This window comes from Lynx rufus, unplaced genomic scaffold (assembly GCF_022079265.1).
Source record: "Lynx rufus isolate CCGP_SWC_20201006 ecotype Redwood Valley unplaced genomic scaffold, mLynRuf1.p SCAF_8, whole genome shotgun sequence".
In the NCBI taxonomy this organism is placed as follows: Eukaryota; Metazoa; Chordata; class Mammalia; order Carnivora; family Felidae; genus Lynx; species Lynx rufus.
Window position 1 is genome coordinate 132,641,611 of NW_025814896.1, and position 19,955 is coordinate 132,661,565.

The following is a 19,955-nucleotide window of genomic DNA, read 5'->3' on the forward strand; positions in this document are numbered from 1 at the left end:
GTGCCTGGGTGACTTAGGTGGTTAAGCGTCTGACTTTGGCTCAGGCCATGATCTCATGGTTCATGAGTTCGAGCCCTTGTCAGGCTCTGTGCTGACAGCTCAGAGCCTGGAGCCTGCTTCAGATTCTGTGCCTCCCTCTCTCTCTGGCCCTCACCCGCTAGGGCTCTGTCTCTCTCTCTCTCTCTCTCTCAAAAATAAATAAACATTAAAATAATAAAATGAGAGATTTAAATGTCTATAGTTTAAAAAAATACTACTAGGAGCTAGTGACATACCAAATTCTAATAATAGGCAAGGATAAGTGTTGTGTTTGAAATTCCTTTCATTCCATCTCATTCACCCAGCAGTTCAGTTGTCCACTTCTCATCTAAGTTTAAGAGTTATAAGAAACGTATTTTTCTTCACCTGGGAAATGTGATACAGAGTATAAGGTTATATGACTTCACGTTACCCCTTCCCTGCCAGCATTTCAAACACAAGTAAGAATTTAAAAGTGGAGGATGTCTTTGTAATAGAAAACCTTGGTTGAAATTTAGCAAACTTGAAGAGGAATTACTTACTCATTTTTATCTTATGATGTAATAATTAGCACCTGAGTCAGGATGAGGGGGGTTCTGGAGTATAAAGTTCACCGGCCCCACACCCCTCATTCATGTTTTTCATGAAGTTTATACTACTTTTCTGTACAAGTTTTAAACAGAATTTTAAGGAAATCACATTTGTTTTTAATTGCCTAATATGTATTTGAACATTAATTAGTAAGAAATGGGGTATATCAAATATGTTTCATTTGGGAACGTTTAAAATTTTGTTCTCAGGGGTGCCTGGGTGGCTCAGTTGGTTAAGCGTCTGACTTCGGCTCAGGTCAAGATCTCGTAATTCATGGGTTTGAGCCCTGCGTGGAGCTCTGTGCTGACAGCTCAGAGCCTGGAGCCTGCTTCAGATTTTGTGTCTCCCTCTCTCTCCGCCCCATCCCTGCTCACGTTCTGTCTCTCAAAAATGAACAAACGTTAAAAAAAATTTTTAATTTTTTTCTCAAAGGAGCTCGGTGTCCTTCACATGCCCAACCTAGTTAAATGTGATAATAACCACAAAAATGTAAAATACTTAGGAGGAGGCTGGACAAGAAATATATAGAATATATGTAAATAATACTTTATTGTAGGAAATAGAGAATTTAAGTTGATGGAGCGACCCACCTTGCTTTTTGGATGGAAAGTCCAGTCTTCCCAAATTAATCTGTTAACCACTATAAAAATTCCTGTTCAAGCTTTGGGTAGAAGCAACATTTATTTGAATTCCAGAGAGCTCTCAGGGAGAAAAAGAACATATGATTTGTAGGAGGCAGAACAGTGAAAAGTTTTAGAATTTAAAATAGGACATGTTTCAGTAGAAATAAGGAAAGCTAGAGGTAATAAATGAGTAACTTTTTTGAAATCTAAATTTGTTAAAGTGTGTTCTTTAGTACTTTATATCTTGGACACTTAGTGAACACTTAGATTTTATACTATATTATCAGTTACAAAATGTACCTCAAAAAAATGTTAGAATTTAGGGGAAGAAAAGAACAAAACCACATAACTCCATGATCATATCACATTTCTATATTTACTTTGTTGCATTTCCATTCAAAGTTTTTCATATGCGTACTCCCTTAAGTAGAATGATCATACATTCAATATATTCTGTGCTTTCTTTTAGCATTAATATTTTATATTAGTTTTTACATAATCTTTATAACCATCATTTTTAATGGTTGCTTAATATAGCTCTAACAAGCCTTAATAAAATCTTAGTATTTCTTTACCAAATTTTTAGGTTGCTTTGAATTTCTTGCTATCAAAATGTTGCTCCTAACACTTATGTGTTGTAGGTCATCATTCCTAGATTTTAATTGGCTGAAATAAAATTTCAAGCTGTATAAAGTTGAAGATTGAAAACTACTTGGGAATAAAAAGAGTTTGTTAAGTGGATTACAATGTAAGTACATTCATAACAAAAAAATAGGTATAGTGACTAGTCATTTTCAGATTTAACCTTTATAAACAATACATGATTAGTTGTCAGACTAGCCCTGTGATTTAGATGTTGTATTATACTGATGTTGAAAATGAAATTTAAAGAAGTAAAATAGTTTTCTTTATGGAACACATTAAGTTAGTAATGTAACTTTTATTTAAATGTTTTTTAAATTTATTTTTGAGAGGCAGAGAGAGACAGAGCATGAGTGGGGGAGGGGCGGAGAGAGAGGGAGACACAGAATCTGAAGCAGTCTGTAGGCTCTGAGCTGTCAGCACAGAGCCCAACACGGGGCTCAAACTCATGAACCATGAGATCATGACCTGAGCCGAAGCTGGATGCTTAACCAACTGAGCCACCCAGGCGCCCCAGGAACTGTTTTTGGTTCCATCTGTTAGTATCAAAGATGTGCTGATAGGCTTAGATGAAAAAGCCAAATATAAAGCACTTTATGCCCCTACATCTCTCGAATGTAATCTGTAAATGCAAAATATCTATTTGGGTGGTATTGAAAATTCTGGAAATAAAAATAACTAACATTTATTGAGTGATTGATGGATCAAATGGATAAGGTCTGTTTGGAGATGAAGCTTAAATTTTAATTTCACAACTTGTGGAAATGATCTATATTTAGGTTCTTGGTGGGTGGAAATCCTATGGGCAGACTTCTAGTTATAAAATGAAGGAGATGGTTCTGTTTGTATAATTAAACAATTGACTGGAAACAGAGATTTGGAGGATTGTTCTTAGTCTTTGAGTGAAAATGTGACTCAAGTTGTCTTACCTTCTAGTAAAGAAGGCACTAGTAAACAAAACTTTACCTTCAAAATTCGAAAACTGCTGGCATAGCTCTATTGTTAGAGTGGCTTGACTCTCTCGCTTTCTCTGTGCATACATCCACAAAGATATAATAAACATTGCTTTGTGTTATTGGCCATTATCATCTCCAACCTTTCTATTCTTAATAATACTAATTATTTTCTTTGTATATATTTGTTACCTTGAATGGGCAGAGTTTTTTTAGTGGGGCGTGTCCCAAAGTCTATGTATAGTACTTAATTTTGTGAGTAACAGATACGCAAAATATTTTTTAAGTTTGATTTATCTACAATCAGTATTAGAATAACAACTTTAATTTTATCTGCTAGTAGTTTTTCAACTGAATACCAGTGTTAAATTAGGAATAGGATTCAATCAGATGATGTATTAACTATCATGATAATTCAAAAAAATATTTTTTTAATGTTTATTAATTTTTGAGAGAGACAGAGCATGAATGGGGGAGGTGCAGAGAGAGAGGGAGACACAGAATCCGAAGCAGGCTCCAGGCTCCGAGCTGTCAGCACAGAGCCCAACTCCGGGCTCGAACTCACAAACCGAGAGATCGTGACCTGTGCCGAAGTCGGACGCTTAACCGACTGAGCCACCCGGGCGCCACAACTTTTCTGATATTTTATAATGAGGAGGAAAGTAACTGATTTTCTGTTTTATTCTATAGGGAGTAGTAAAATACTATATATTCCTTGAGGAGGAAAACTTTATTTTTAGAAGAAAAGATATACAATTTTGATTTATAAACCAAAGTACAGTAATACAAGTACAATTTGATCTTAATTTTATTCATGTGTTTCTGAACAATATACTACGTTATGCATAGTACTTTGATTCATATCTTCCTATTGATTTAATATTTTTAGAAGAAAAAATTTAGAACTTAGTTTAAATACTAAAAATACTAATAATTACTGGGGCTCCTGGGTAGCTCAGTTGGTTAAGCGGCCTACTCTTGACTTGGGCTCAGGTCATGATCTCATAGTTGGTGAGATCGAGCCCCATGTTGGGCTCCTTGCTGACAACACAGAGCCTGCTTGGGATTCTCTCTCTTCTCTTTCTCTGTCCCTCCTCAGAGCCCACTTTTTCTCTTTCTCTCTCAAAATAAATAAGCTTAAAAACCAAACAAACTAGTAATTACTTGAAGGAGCATTGAACCCAGTCCCAACCCTGCTGTTTTCTAACTGTGCGATTCTGAGAAGTTCTCTAAGTTTAATTTCTTCAATTAAAAAAAATGATGTTAATAACACCTGCTTCTACAGTCTACTTGGAAAATTCAGTGAATTACATGAAGTGATGTTATAGAAAGTGTTTGCCACCGTGTCTGGTACGCAAGCTGTCTGTATACAGTAGCTGCTTTATTAACACGGCATACTCGCCATTAACTCTGCACTTAATATTTCGGTTAATTCTTTTTCTAAAGCATTGATCAAATCAACTTATGATTCTTTGCACAGTTTTAAAAAATTAAAATATGAAATTGTTCATGAGTGTCTCAGAGATTTCAGTCTCTTAGCACCAGGGCCGGGGCCAAGCTTAGGCCTGTGAGGCACTTTGCCGTAGGCACAAAACTGAAGCGGGTGCCCCAAACCGACATTAATCAAGATAAATAATATTTTATCACAGTATTTAAAAAATGTAAAAAAAAAATGATGAACAAAATAGAAATCTCAAAATTGTAAATAAAGTCAGGAACTGGAAGAATGCTGTGCTGAGCCACATTGGTATGTGAGGGTAAAAAGGGCTCTAGAAATCAGGAACCTGTTCAAATACAGAGACTTTGGAAAGACTTAAGATCTGGGTGCCTTGGTAGCTCAGTCAGTTTAATGTCCATTTTTGATTTCTGCTCAGGTCATGAACCTAAGGTTGTGGGACCAAGCTCAGCATTGGGCTCTACGCTGAGCCTGGGGCCTGCTTAGGATTCTGTCTCCTTCTACCCCTCTCCCCATGGCTCACGCGCTTTCTCTCTTTCTTAAATTAAAAAAAAAAAAAGGCTTAGTATCAGTGGAAATTGTATTCTTTGTTCAAGGAGGTTCTCCTTCCCCCTACAATTCAGAGTTCAGATTTTAAATACGTTTTGATATAATTACTCTTTTTTTTTTTTTTTTAACGTTTATTTTTGAGATACACAGAGAGGGCACGAGCAGGTGAGGGACAGAGAGAAAGGGAGACATAGAATCTGAAGCAGGCTCCAAGCTCTGAGCTGTCAGCACAGAGCCCATCACAGGGCTCGGACTCACAAACCGTGAGAGCAGGACCTGAGCCGAAGTCTGTCACTTAACCAAATGAGCCACCCAGGCGCCCCATAATTACTCATCTTTAAGTGTTCTAAATATGAATGTTACTGTTAGAAATGTATTACTTCATTAATGTACCATATATATTGTTTTAAGGCAGTAGGGAGTTTTAAGAACTCATTTTATGGTAACTATAGGTAGTTGAAAATATATATAAGCAAATAGGAAAATTTCTCTTTTGCTTCATTAAGTTAGCTACTCAAGTTTATATAGTGGAGTTAATTTATAGGATGCAAAATGTGTGTGAGACACTTTCACCCAATACTCTTATTTCTTACTTTCCTCGATGACTTTTTTTCTTTAAAGATTCTTTTTTGTTAGGTGACAGGATACATTTAGTTTATTTAATTTAATTTGACTGACAGATCTTAGACTAAATATTGTAAAATAAGCATTAAGGATTTTACTCATCTGATGTTGATAAATGATAGCAGATCTATTAATATGACTTAGATTTTTCTAGGTGAGATAGAGGGTATAGTGTAAAAATAATATGGAGTATACTTAAGTTTCAGAAGTTTCTCCACGTGCATATGGGTGGCTTAAAAATTTATATTTTATTTGCTAAGTTGGATTTCTTTGGTCCCACAGTTTTTAGTTTTGTATTTGTAGTTGGAGTTGGAATAACAGAAGGAGAAAATGTATGAAGAATTCATTTAAATAACATTTCCTGGTTACTTATCTGTATAGCAGATACACAGAAAATACGTTTCGTATTCATTTGTGCTCTTAACTTTAAAACCTGGATGTTGTTCAGTGTTCTATTAGAGGAATAACTTTAATTAAGTTCAGTAATGTTTAAAATATAAATGTATCATAAAATTCTAATACTGTCACTTGTAAACTGTTGGCTTGGGCAGATGTTTAACCTGCCTTATAACTTTAGTTTCTGTGCCTACTGATGTGGGTATAACTGTAGTAACCTAGCTTATATTTCGTTATCAGGATTAAAATGTTGACTGCATGTAAAAATGCATTGCACAGTACATGGCACAAACAAGTCTAGAAAACTTCCTTTTGTTAGTAATAAATACTATATTGACTATGGTCAAGTTGGAATGCTAGGTATTATTTAAGGTCTGTGAGTGTGAACCCAAAATAATGTCTTCAAGAAGGTTTTTGTTTTGTTTTTTAAATGCGAGTACAGCAATCATAGTAAAACAGAAGTAGTAAGAAGGTAATGAATGGTGATTTGAAAATAACAAATTTATAGTTTAAATAGCTCTTATGAAAGTAACTGATGACCTCCACATTGCTAAATTCACAGCCTTAAATAACTATATTTGAAACAAGTCACATTGACTATGTATGTATCACTCTCTCATTCTTGCTGCTAAGATAACACAAGTGTTCCTTTATTGGTTCCTTCTTAGTCCCCTCTTCTCATTCTCTTAATGTTGGTATATCCCAGGACTCAGTCCCTTGGTCCTTTTTTATTTGTCTATACTCCTTTAGTGATCTTACCCAGTTAAAAAATACTATCCATATGCTGACAACTCATAATTTTATACAATTTTCAGTTAAAGGATATTTTGGGCTGCATTTAACAATTGAAATTCCTAGCATAGTGTCTCTATCATTTTGCTTATCACTTCAGGCATTCCCAGTTGGTGAAGTCTTTCCAAACTTGTTCCTTTTGGGGGAGTAGAGGGGAGGAATGCATTTTATTTGGATATTTTATTTTACTTTATTTTATTTTAAAGTTTATTTTGAGAGAGAAAGAAAGTGCAAGCAGGAGAGGGGCACAGAGAATCTGAGGCAGGCTCGGTGACAGCAGAGAGCCCAATGAAGGGCTTGAACTCACAAACCCTGGGCTGAAAGTGACCTTAGCTGAAAGACACTTAAGCGACTCAGCCACCCAGGCGCCCCATTTATTTGGATATTTTAAAACAGATATTTAGGGGCAGTTTATAGTGAAAGTGAAATCAAGTCCAGCACTTCATTCTTTCTTGGCATTTAAAATTTTAAAGGCTCTGCATTCAGGAAAAGTTAGGAAAATAAGCCATTACATATATATTTTCCACCATGATCATTATAATGGGAAAAATTGGGTGTTGGCTTGTACCTATTTGTTCAGGAAGGCAGTAGTATAATGCACTGTTCTCTGCCTTCCTCTGCCTCTGATGTTAACTTTTCACATGTAGATAACCACAGTCCAGTATTGGAGGAGATTCATGTTTTCTCGGCCAGTAATATTAGAGATGTGGAGGATTTAGTAACCGGGCAGGTTTTCGGAGGTTAGCTCAGGACTTGATTGAAAGCTGTATCTGACTTACCTAGTTGTGCAGTTTTGTATAGAACTTGGGCAGTGAGACTTCTTTCAGTTTCTTTTGGGGCTGAGATTTTCGTTCTAGCTACTGTTTTCCCAGTAATCAGTCTGGTTTTGGTTCTTTACCACATCAAGGCCCTTTTAATTTTCCGCCATTGGTTTTACTGCTCCCTGCCCTTAAATCTTCTATATATTTGTGCCTTTAGTTCCTATTCATTATTTGGCATTTTTCTCTTTGGCCCTTGAATATTTTTTGGCAGTGGTAGGTGGCTTTTCTTTTTTGTTTGTTTTGTTTTGTTTTTGAATGTTCTTTTAAATGTGGTCCTGTCATTTATATGCACTTGGAAGTGATGAAAGGGACAAGTAGTGTTAATTTTGTTCATTGCTTTGGAGTTTTGGTAGTAGGCTTTTCTTTCAGTTTTATTCTTTAAAAAAACTTTTTTTATCTCAGCCTAGTATCACTTTCTACAAAGGGAATCTGTTGAAATCACAGATACTGAAAAAAAAATCTCACTGCCTGGGCTTTATATGAAAGTACATAACAAGGACGATCAGAGACACAGGTTTTTAAGTCCTGAGCTAACCTAGGCATTGGATCTCAGTATTAATTTCATATACTGAAGATACTGGTGTCTTAAAAAAATTCATAATTTGTTTCTTGATAAGTGATACTAAATAGAATACATTTCAGATGTGAAAATTTATAAATATAAAACCTCAAGTATAAATGTACATTTTAAAATATATATTACCCCATACATTTTCTTCGGATATAAATTATTAGCAGATTAAAGTATTCTAGTATTATTCAAAAATAAATGCTATATAAAAAAAAAAACAATGCACAGGTGAGGTATTATTTGATCTTTAAAAATGGCTTAAGAAAACCAAAATGGTATTACTGATGAGTTGAACAACTGCTGAAAAAGCTTTCTGACTCTACCCTGGTAGGATATATTATGGGAAACATTTATAAGTTATTTCCAGATTTTCTTCTTGACTATTTAATCTTTACATGATCCCATCTTCTTGTGATAACTTGTAGGGAGGATGTGGGATAAGCAGGGATTCAATCCTTTTATTAATGTCAAGCTGTAGCTTTTTTTGTTTTTCCCAAAGGATTTCTTTTTTCATCGTTATGTGTAGATGGAGACTTTAATTTTTTTCTTTAATGTTTATGATTTGAGAGAGACAGACAGACAGACAGACAGCAGGGGGAGGGGCAGAGAGAGAGAGGGGGAGACAGAATCGGAAGCAGGCTCTGGGCTCTGAGCTGCCAGCACGGAGCCTGACGCTATAACCCACAGACCGCGAGATCATGACCTGAGCCGAAGGCGGCCGCCCAACTGACTGAGCCACCCAGGCACCCCAATGTGTAGATGGAGATTTTAATGCAGTTACTTTTATCATATCTGTATAAAGTGTTCATATTCCATTTGTTTGAAAAGTCTCTGAACCAGAAGAAGAAATTTCTTCTTGTAATAGAAGCTTTTGCCTTGTCAATTAAAATTTTTAATTCTTGTAGAGGTAGGTTATGGAGGTACAGAAGAAGGCTTTCCAAATAAATGCACCTTTCTTTGATTTAAAGCCATTAATTATGGGTATACCTAAAAAAATAAGTGATTCAGATTTTACGTTTTAAACCAGTAAATTTATTGCTGTTTAACAATAGCAAAATTATGCCCAAAAGATATAGCAATAATTTGGTAGTTAAAAATAGCCAAGTATGCTAAAATGCTGGAATCCTTGAAGCAGTTCATCTGTCCTGGAGAGGGAAATTGTGGGTGTATATATGTGTGGGATCTCAAAGTGTGACTTGAATAATCTCAGCTTCACTGGGAGTTGAATATTTATTATTTTTAATGTATTTTTTTTCAGTTCAGGAGAATTAAGATTGTTTTATGTGTCTGCATTGATGATATCAGTGGGTTATAAAGAATTTTAATTTTGATAAAAAAATTTTTGTAGTTTACTCTTAACACCTGTGCCCTTTCTGTTATTAAATAATATTTTCATAAAATGTGAACAAAATATTTGAAGAATGAAAATTAAAAATATGAAGTATAACTGAATGGTAAATAAACATAGGATGTGCAGTTTCTCTGTAATTAGTAAATTAAAAACTCAAGTTGCCTTTCTAATTTTCCCATTTTCCACCGTACTCACATTCCTAAAAGGCTTTTTAATTGCTGTTTTATTTTTTAGCAATCCTTCAGTTCTTTAAGCTCCTTCTTTACTCTTCCAAGCTCCTCTTGGTGTTAGTCTGGCCATTGACACTAGGGATGAGTTAAGTATATTGGACCTTTAAGTTTTAAGTAGTATTTGCTATGTCATTTCCTAATGGGCATGAACTTGGACAAGTCAAAGTCACTTACTATCTAAGCCTTAGTTTATATTTTAAAATGAAGAGTACTTCTTCATGCCCTCTTCAGAATTACTTGGGGATGAAGACAGTATATGCAATAGTGTTTTAGAAATATTGTTACCTTCATAGACATATCCTTTGAGTAATTAAAGACTTTGTTTCTTATTAGTTTTTCTTAACCCTCATCAAGTTATATGTATGTACTTTTTCTTATTTTGACTATAAATTTAATGTATGCTTGTAAAAAGTATAGAAAATATAGAAAACTTGAAAAGAAATCTGAACATTGTGTTTTCCTGTATTTATGTTTTTAGGGGAAATTTACTTTTGAGACTGAGTTCCCTGAGTGTAAGGATAGTTAGTGTCATTTATTTTTGGATTTTTCTGTTCTGTTCTTTGTATGCATTAGGCCAAAAAAAAAAAAAATCAATGCTTGTTAAGTGAATGGGAACTTCCTTAGTCGGGTTGTATTTCTTTCTTTCTTTCTTTCTTTCTTTCTTTCTTTCTTTCTTTCTTTCTTTCTCTCTCTCTCTCTCTCTCTCTCTCTCTTTCTCTTTCTCTCTCTCTTTCTCTCTTTCTCTCTCTCTCTCTCTCTCTCTTTCTCTCTCTCTCTCTCTCTCTCTCTCTTTTTGTTTTATGGTATAAGTTTCGGGTGTACAGCTTTATAATTGACATCTTGTATATGCTACAAAGTGATCACCACCACGAGTCTTGTTATCATTCATCACCATACAGTTGACCCCCTTTACCCATTTTGTTTACCCCCCACCCCTCACCCCCTTCCCTTCTGGTAACTACTGGTCTGCGTTTGTTTTATTTTGTCCATTTGAGTTTTTTTAGATTACACATATGAGTGAAAATAGGGTATTTCTCTTTCTGACTTATTTCACTTAGCACAATATCCTCAAAGTCCATCCATGTTATTGCAGATGGCAAAATTTCATTCATTTTTTAACTGACTAGTATTCCATTGTATATACACTATCTTCTTTATCCATTCATCTGTTGATAAACACTTAGGTTGTTTCCATATCTTGGCTATTGCAAATAATGCTGCAGTTGGCTTAGGGTTGTAAATATTTTTTCAAATTGGTGTTTTCATATTCTTCAGATCAATACTCAGAGGTGGAATATCTGTCTCATATTGTAGTTCTATTCTTAGTTTTTTGAGGAATCTCCATACTGTTTTCCATAGTGGCTGCATCACTTTACAATCTCATCAACAGCGTGCGACGGTTCCCTTTTCTCCACATCTTCTCCAACATTTGTTACTTCTTTTCTTTGGTAATTCTAGTATGTATTAGGTGAAATCTCATTGTGGTTTTGATTTGTATTTCCTTAATTATTAGTGATGTTGAACTCTTTTCATGTACTATCTGTCTTTGGAGAAATGTGGTTTTGATTTGTATTTCCTTAATTATTAGTGATGTTGAACTCTTTTCATGTACTATCTGTCTTTGGAGAAATGTCTCTTCAGATCTTCTGCCCATTTCTTAAATCAAATTTTTGGGTTTTTGTTGTTGTTGAGTTGTATGATTTCTTTATATATTTTGAATATTAACCCCATATTAGATATGTGGTCTGCAGATATCTTCTCCCATTCAGTACGTTTTCTTCTCTGTGCAGAAGCTTTTTGGTTTGATGTAGTCTCCTTTATTTTTGTTTCTCTTTCCCTTGCCTTTGGAGTCAGATACATATAAAGATGTCACTGAAACCATGTTAAAAGGCTTACTGCTTGTGTTTTCTTCTAGGAATTTTATGGTTTCAGGTCTTACGTTAAAGTTTTTAATGCATTTCAAGGTAATTTCTGTGTGCGGTATAAGACAGTGGTCTAGTTTCATTCTTTTGCACGTTGCCATCCAGTTTTCCCAACACCATTTATTGAAGACCCTGTCCTTTCTCCATCATATGTTCTTCCTCCTTTGTCAAAGATTAATTGTCCATATATGTATTGGTTTATTTCTGGACTTTCCTTTTTATTGATCTATGTGTCTGTTTTTGTACCAATACCATACTGTTTTGATTATTATAGCTTTGTGGTATAGTTTAAATCTGGGAGGATGATCCCTCCAGCTTTGTTCTTTTTAAAATTGCTTTGACTATTTGTTACCTTTTGTGGTTCCATACAAAGTTTACAGTTATTTGTTACAGTTCTGTGAAGTATGCCATTGGAATTTTGATGGGTATTGCATTGGATCTGCAGATTGCTTGGGTAGTATGGACATTTTAACAATATTAACTCTTCTAATCCATAAGTAGGGAATATCTTTCCATTTATTTGTATCTTCTTCAGTTTCTTTCATGAATATCTTACAGTTTCCAGTTTGCAGGTCTTTCACCTCCTTGGTTAAATTGATTCCTAGGTATTTTATTCTTTTTGATGCAGTTGTAAATGGGATTATTTTCTTAATTTCTTTAGTCTGTGTGTATTTCTTTCTCTTTTTCTTATTTTAGAGAGAGAGAGAGAGAGAGAGTGGGGAACAGAGGCAGAGAGAGGGGGGAGAGAGGGAAAGAGGGAGAACGGAGGGAGGGAGAGAGAGAAAAAAATTTTAACAGTTCTATGCTCAGCGCAGAGCCCAACATGAGGCTCGATCCCACGACCCTGGGATCATGACCTGAGCCAAAATCAAGTGTCAGATGCTCAACCTACTAAGCCACCCAGGCGCCCCTGTGTGCATTTCTTAAAGTCAAAAAAGCGTGGTGAAATTTTACTAGGCATTTAAAGAGAGAAAGGAAGACATCTGACTAGCAGAAATAATAGTGGGTGCATATTTTAAACTGATATTTTTCTACTGGCTAAAATAACAAAGGAAAACATGATACAATCATTCATAATATTCTCTGGCAGAAGTTAGGAAATGAGTTAAAACTGTTGGATATGGAACCATTGGACAATTTTATATCAAAGTAGATTGATATTTATTTAGCAAGAACAACATATAAAATTTAAAGACTTTTTTTAATATTTGGAAATTGTAACAACTTTCTTTTTCCTTTTTTTAATTTTTTGTCAAACAGGATGGCTTAAATTCCTTGGTCCTTGATTTGGATTTTCCTGCTTTGAGGAAAAACAAGAATATAGATAATTTCTTAAATAGATGTGAGTAACCTTCATATTTGATCCTATAACTATACTTTTGATAAGAGATTTATGTTTGATTAATATTATAGTCTATAAACTATTTAGTTTGCTAGTTGATTCATTTAAATGCTAGCATTCTTTATTTTTAAAGAAAAACTGCAGATCTAGTTGCAGTATGTTAAAGTTCAAGATTTTATATAAATTATTCAGACTAAGTTTAGCACAGGTTATTTATGGCAGTTCAAAGAGAACTTTTAAATTAATACCAACAATTTTAAGACTTAGATTTATACTACTTAGGAGACTTAATGAGCCTTATGTTTGTATGAATGTAGACATGTCGGTCTAGGTAATGAAAGATAATGCGATAACAATTATTGTCATATATACGGTAACTTAATATTTGCCAGTATTGATGTTGGAGTGAAGGTGTAAATGAGGTTGAATTCTACGAATAAATTCTCAAAATAATCTAATACACACTTTATATCATCATAGTAAGCTTTTTAAGTTGGAATTGTTAGAGACTGGGCTATTTTCATGATTAAACAATCTTGTCTTTAGATACTATATCTACAATATGTGATTGCTACTTCCCAAAGAAGTAGACTATGAAAATTTATTACTAAGATTAGCCTTGCAAGTAATTTCATAGCAGCTCTCTGCCGTGATTCAGAATGCACTGCTAGGACGCGTGGATCCTCACTGTTCAGCTGTCATCTTGTCAAGCAACAGAATAGCTTAATTCTTACTTTTTGGTTGTCAGTACTGTTTGTTTTATATGTGTTAATAAACCGTAGCATTTTGGGTCTTTCATGTAAAGTTAATATGTATCTTAGCTTTTTAAATAGCAACCTTTGAGAACTGACAGATTTAGCTAAAAACTAATCCCCGTTTCTTGAAATGAAAATTTGTTTACAAATATGGTGATTATTGTAACGTATTGTTTATAAATGGAATCTTCTTTATTGCAGATGAGAAAATTGTGAAAAAAATCAGAGGTCTACAGATGAAGGCAGAAGACTATGATGTTGTAAAAGTGATCGGGAGAGGTGCTTTTGGTGAAGTGCAGCTGGTAAGAAAGTATTTGTTTTCTTCTTTTATATCATTTTTAAAGACAGGGTTTTGTGAAATATTACCAACAGCCCCTGAGTCGATGTTATTTTTCTGCCCAGCCATGCCAGAATTAGTTTTGTGAGCTTGGTCAGATCATTCCATCTCCGAAAACCCTCAGTGTCTTCACCTGTAAAAGGAGATAATCGTAAACGGATACCCACGTTTCTTGTAACTCTGAAACACTGAGATTGAGAATCAGGCCAGTGTGGTTTCGTACATGACCTTTCCAGCAGTTAATATTCCACAAGAACTATTGTGTTTTTATTTAATATGTTCAGATTAATAATATTTATTCTTCCTTAACAGATTTTATTTGGATAATATGAGAAACATTGCAATAACTGAAAGCCATAAGAATAACTGAAAGTACATATGAAATTTATCTTTGCAGATGAAAGTGGTACCAACTGGAAATATAAATGTTTGTAATAAATGTCATTTGTATTCATGAGGAACTGTAATAATATTCCTGTTTTTGTCACTCGAATACGAAATTCCACTCTTTTTGTCCTTACAAATAAGATTCAACTACTTTATATTTTCCACTATCTTAGAGAGATTAATCTTAATCTCTTTGATTAAATTATGGGGTCAAATTCTGTCTTTTGCTCAGTAGTGTTCTTCTGCATGAGAAAAACACTGATCACTGTGTGTTAGCATAATTTCTTTAGGAACCAGTCACTTTTGCTTCTCTTTCATTCCTTCTTTTTTTGATAGGTTTATTGAACTTGTAGATCAGGGTAGTGTAATAGGTGTGATGTATATCTATAAGATATTTGAAAAAGTCTGTCATGCTTGAAGAGGATGTGGAGAAATGTCAATGAATAAGCATGTGGACAGACAGTTTTATAATTTCATAGACATATAATTTAATAGACAGCTAATTTAATAGCTGTATCCTAAGGAGACTGAGGAAGGCATGAATTGTACCTTGGACAGAGATGCCCAGGGACAGATTTTAGAGTTCCCTCTTCTCCTATTCACCACTTTATTAATAAGGCATTTATTGTATGGGGGCAGTGGTGACGCGGTGAATAATTTTGCAAATGAGTTAAAACTGAAGTATGAGGATGATTTCAGATGATAAGTCAAAATCCAGAAAACATTAGTTGGGAAGGCCATTGGCCAATAGAAGTGAAATTTAGCCAGAATAAAGAACTGTACTTAGATGTGAAGAACTCAAGAAATAGATTCCTTAACAGTAATTATAAATTGAAGAACAATTTTCCTTGAATGTAAACTAAGCAAGAGTCATTGGTGATGTGGCTGTCCAAAATAGTAAAGGAAGTTTGGATTGCTTTGATATAGGTGTTGTGTTCTCTCTTTTGAGATGATTGGGCCATAATGGAAAACTCATTCTCTGTGCACTGTTGCCCTGTCTTAAAAGGCATGTTGGTAGAGGGTACTCAAGGGATAGAACGCTCAGGGAGTTGAAATGATGCCATCTGAGGTGCGGTTGAAGGGATTGAGAAGTTAATTTGGAGTAGATTTGAGGAGTGGGCTGCCTTGGAAGGTAATGTGCTTTTTGTTTGTTTTGTTTTGAGTCTGTGAAAGTGGTGTAACTTCGGCTAGTAGAATGCGCTTGGAGGGGGGAGCGGGGGCGGGGGGAGGGTCAGAGATTAGATTACATGGTAGTTGAGTTATGACAGGTCCTGTAAGATAGTGGAAAATATAAAGTAGTTGAATCTTATCTCTGCCTTGGCCTAACTCCAAAGATTATAGTGACTATAGACAAGTTTCTCAATCTCTCTGAGTTCCAAACTATAGAATACCTGTGTCATGGGTTTGTTATAGGGGATTAAGTGAATTAAAAATAAATAAGCCTGGGGAGCCTGAGGGGCTCAGTTGGTTAAGTGTCAGGCTTTGGCTCTGACACTCACCACTTGTGAGTTCGAGCCCTGCGTCAGGCTCTGTGCTGACAGTTCAGAGCCTGGAGCCTGCTTCAGATTCTGTGTCTCCCTCTTTCTTTGCCCCTCCCCAGCTCACACTCGATCTCTCTCTCCCTCCCTCCCTCTCTCTCTCCCTCCCTCTCTCTCTCTCTCTCCCTCCGTCTCTCTTTCTCTCTCTCTTCCTCCCTCTCTCCTTCCCTCCTCTCCCTCTCCCTCTTTCTCTCTCTCTCAAAAATAAATACACACTAAATAAAATTAAAAAAAAATAAGCCTAGTTATAGTGTTCCCTGTTAGCCACTATTAAAATTATTGCCTATTTGATACATAAATTCATAAAACTAGTATTTGAAATAAATACATTGTTTCTTCATAATCAGGATTCAGTGTAGATAAGAGAGAATAGAATTTGGAATTCTGTTTTTGAAGGAAATGTGACAGTTTGATAATTCAAATTCAGTACGTTCAAGAAAGGAAAGGAAAAGAAGAGGGTTTTATTTTTGTTGTTAACTTTCCATTCCAAATTTTATGTTCTATAAAACAAATTCACATGTTTTTAAAAATGAGAAACACTTTAACATTCCATTAATCTGCTGACCTGACCTAAGAACTTGGAGCATGTTTGTTTTGGCGTTAGCTCTTTGTTCTGTTACCTTTGGCAGGGAGTCTTGAAAAGAAGGAGAAGATTCAAAATGAAAGGTCCAAGTGCTTCTTCCATCGTCTTTTAAAGTTGATTTGCATGTGTTAGATAAATTAGTTTGACAGCTGTGTAGGCAGTATTCCACATTTGGCACATCTTTATGATTATGTTTTTCTAGTCATCCAAAGAAAGTTTTACAATAGTAGGTGCAGATTTGTCTTATGGAATACTTTTTTTGGTCAGGTTAAAAATATATTACCACAGAGGGCCCACTAGTCCGTTTCTACAAAGAAAATTCTCGTTGTAAAAGTAACTTTAGTGTGCCACAGCAACTATACTGTAGTATTTAAGAGCTAGAGTCAGACTGCTTACACTTGACTTCTGACTTGCTGACTAGCTGTCCGTGCAGACACGTTACTTAATCGCTCTCTGCCTCAGTGTCTTATCTGCTAATGAAGATAACAGTAACATTTAAACCCCATAGCATTAGTGGAAGAAATATATGTAATTAAATTTGGAACAGTTTCTTACAATATAGTAAGTGCTTAGTAAATATTAGCAGTTAATTGCCACACATGAAATGGTTCATGTATCCTTCCATCAATGAAGTATTTAATCAGGATCTGTTTTGCTTCAGGAGCTTTGCTAGCTTCTAAAGATGCGATAATATAGCCTCAATCTTTCTAAAAGTGGTACTTCTGTGGAAGAGATAAGGAATTTTACTTTAAATAAGTGAAGTATTTTCAAATTATAAATACGATGAAGGAAAAGATCTGGATGTTATGAGAGAGAATAACGGAGGGATGTGCTTAATTCAGGTAGGGTTGTTAGGAAAGACCTCACTGTGAGAAAATGACATTTGAGTTAGATGTAAAGAAGTTAGGCACATGAAGAAGAGGGACTGGGGTGGGAGTCAAAATACAGAGGGAATAGCATGTAAGAATGCCATGAGTCAAGAAAGTACAGGGGTGCCTGGGTGGCTCAGTCGGTTAAGTATCTGACTGTTGAGTTTGGCTCAAGTCGTGGTCTCATGGTTCGTGAGTTCGAACCCTGCATCGGGCTCTGAGCTGACAGTGTGGAACCTGCTTGGGATTCTCTCTCTTCCTCCTCCCCCTCCTCCCTCGCTCACACACACTCTCTCAAAATAAATAAACTTTAATAAAAAAAAAAAAGAGGAGGTGCTCAGTCATTTAATTTATTGGAGCCTAAATTTCCTCACCTGAAAAAGGCATTTATTTATAGATTGAAAAGTTCTATAATTCTAGGTGGGCAGAATTGGTTATTGTCTTTTTTCTCCCATCTACAGAGGTGATGTGTATTTATGTTTTTATATCATGAAAAGTCTGTAACATGGGTGATCTTATCTGATACCACTATTTTTAGATTCTACTGTTTAGGTCATTTATCACATCTCATTTTTATGGAAAATAATAATATTCTGTATATGAGGTTGATTAAGAGCGATACTTCGGAAGAATAGTCAGAGTCAACTACTTTTGTTTCTATTCTATCATGTGTAGATTTTCTGTCATCAAAGCTTTAATTTCCTTATCTCAGAGTAGCAGTAATAATGGAACATACAAGAAATTTTTTGAGGACTAAATTAAGCTCTACATGTGTGGTACTTACCAGGGAGGGATCTGGCACATTGTAGGTATTAAGTAAATACTGTCTGTTGTCACTTTTGCCAGTTTCTAAGGATTTATAAATTTAAATGTTTTAATCTTCTAAAATATTTTTTAATGTTTATTTTGGAGAGGGGGAGAGAGAGAAAGAACAAGAGCTAGCATGCATGAGCTAGTGGGGGTGGTAGTGGTAGTGGCAGAGAGAGAGGGGGTGGGGGAGGGAGGGGGGGGAGGGAGACCGAGAACCCGAAGCAGGCTCCGTGCTATCAGCGCAGAGCCCCACTCGGTGCTCAAACTTATGAACTGTGAGATCATGACCTGAGCCGAAGTCGTATGCTTAACCGACTGAGCCGCCCAGGCGCCCCTAAATGTTTTAATGGTAAATGAATAATCCGAAGTGTTGCTCTAAATTTTATATGTATTTATGTGTGTTGGTTTGCTAGAGCCACCCTAACAAAAAGCACCTACTGTGACTTAACCAACAAAACTTAATTTTCTCACCGTCTGGAGGCTACAAGTTCAACATCAGGGTGTTGGCAGGTTTGGTTTCTCCCGAGGCGCCTCTCCTTGGCGTGTGGATGGCGCTGCCTTGTTGTGTCCTCACATTGTCTTTCCTCTGTGCTTGCTTGTGCCTCCTGTGTCACTGTGTGTCCTAATTGCCTGTTCTTAGAAGGACACCAGTCAGATTGGATTAGGACCCACCCTAATAGCCTCTGTTAACTTACTTGCCTCTCTATAGGCTCTGTCTCCAAATACAGTCACATGCTGAGGTGCTAGAGGTTGGCTTTCAAAATATGGGGGGTCAGAAGGAGACAGCACACAGTTCATCCCATAGCAGCATGTGTATGTGTGTTGGGATGAACGTTTCAAGTGAAATTACCTTTTTGAACAGGTATGCATGCTTATTTCTTTGTTTACAGTTACATAGGACATAATCTACTTTTCTTTGAAAAAGAAAGGTATGAATTCTAGCCTGGCAAATGTCTTCTTAAGGTACATATTTAGTCTTCATCTCTGGTGATAGAATATACATTGTTCTTTACTATTCCTTTGTTAATTGATTAGTAAATGTTTATTTAATGTCAGGTCACCATTATAAGCTTTGGCAATACGTCGTATAGGTAAACTACTCAGACAAGGCACCTGCATTCATGGAGCTTTTATTTTGAGCTGGCCACTATTATAGTGTCAAAAAGAAATAGTGGCCTAGCTTCTAAAAGAGAGTTCGAAGTTAACCTTCTTAAATGTAATGCATGTATCTTAGGAATTACCTATTTATGATTCTTTATTGGGGAAATGTATAAAAAGTTTTCCTGTTCAATAGTGGAAATATGTTTAGCATTAAAAAAAAAATCTTTTATGCTTATTTTCGAGAGAGAGTGTGAGTGGGGGAGGGACAGAGAGAGAGGGAGACACAGAATCCCAAGCAGGCTCCAGGCTCCTGGCTCCCAAGGTGTCAGCCCAGCGCCTGATGTGGCACTCGAACCCACGAATTGCGACATCATGACCTGAGCTGAACTTGGCCGTTCGACCAACTGAGTGACCCAGGCGCCCTTAGCATTTTTGTTTTTGAAGTTGTATCTTATTTTGGAGTTCGGGGCCACATGTTTAGTTGGTTTTGTGATGTTCCCTGCTCACTTTTCTTAAGAAAAGTATTCATTAAATTTTTCCTGTGGTTTTATGTAAAACTACACAACTAATATATGAATGCATTCTTGCTCTCAAAGGTCTAAATTGCTTAGAATTGGGTAGGATAAAATGTGAAAATCTCCTTTTATCATGTCTTCTCTTTATTTCATTTTCAAACATAAAGGTAACTAGCCTG

At 35.7% G+C, this 19,955-nt stretch overlaps 1 protein-coding gene across 1 annotated transcript in view; it reads left to right on the top strand.

Moving 5' to 3' along the window:
* The window catches only part of ROCK2 (Rho associated coiled-coil containing protein kinase 2), a 138,127-nt gene that overhangs the window by 44,744 nt on the left and 73,428 nt on the right, over positions 1 to 19,955 (top strand). Inside the window, exons 2-3 of the mRNA XM_047069606.1 lie at positions 12,800 to 12,881; positions 13,838 to 13,938. Of these exons, the coding sequence (XP_046925562.1) occupies positions 12,800 to 12,881; positions 13,838 to 13,938 (183 nt within the window). The remainder of the gene's footprint in view (positions 1 to 12,799; positions 12,882 to 13,837; positions 13,939 to 19,955) is intronic.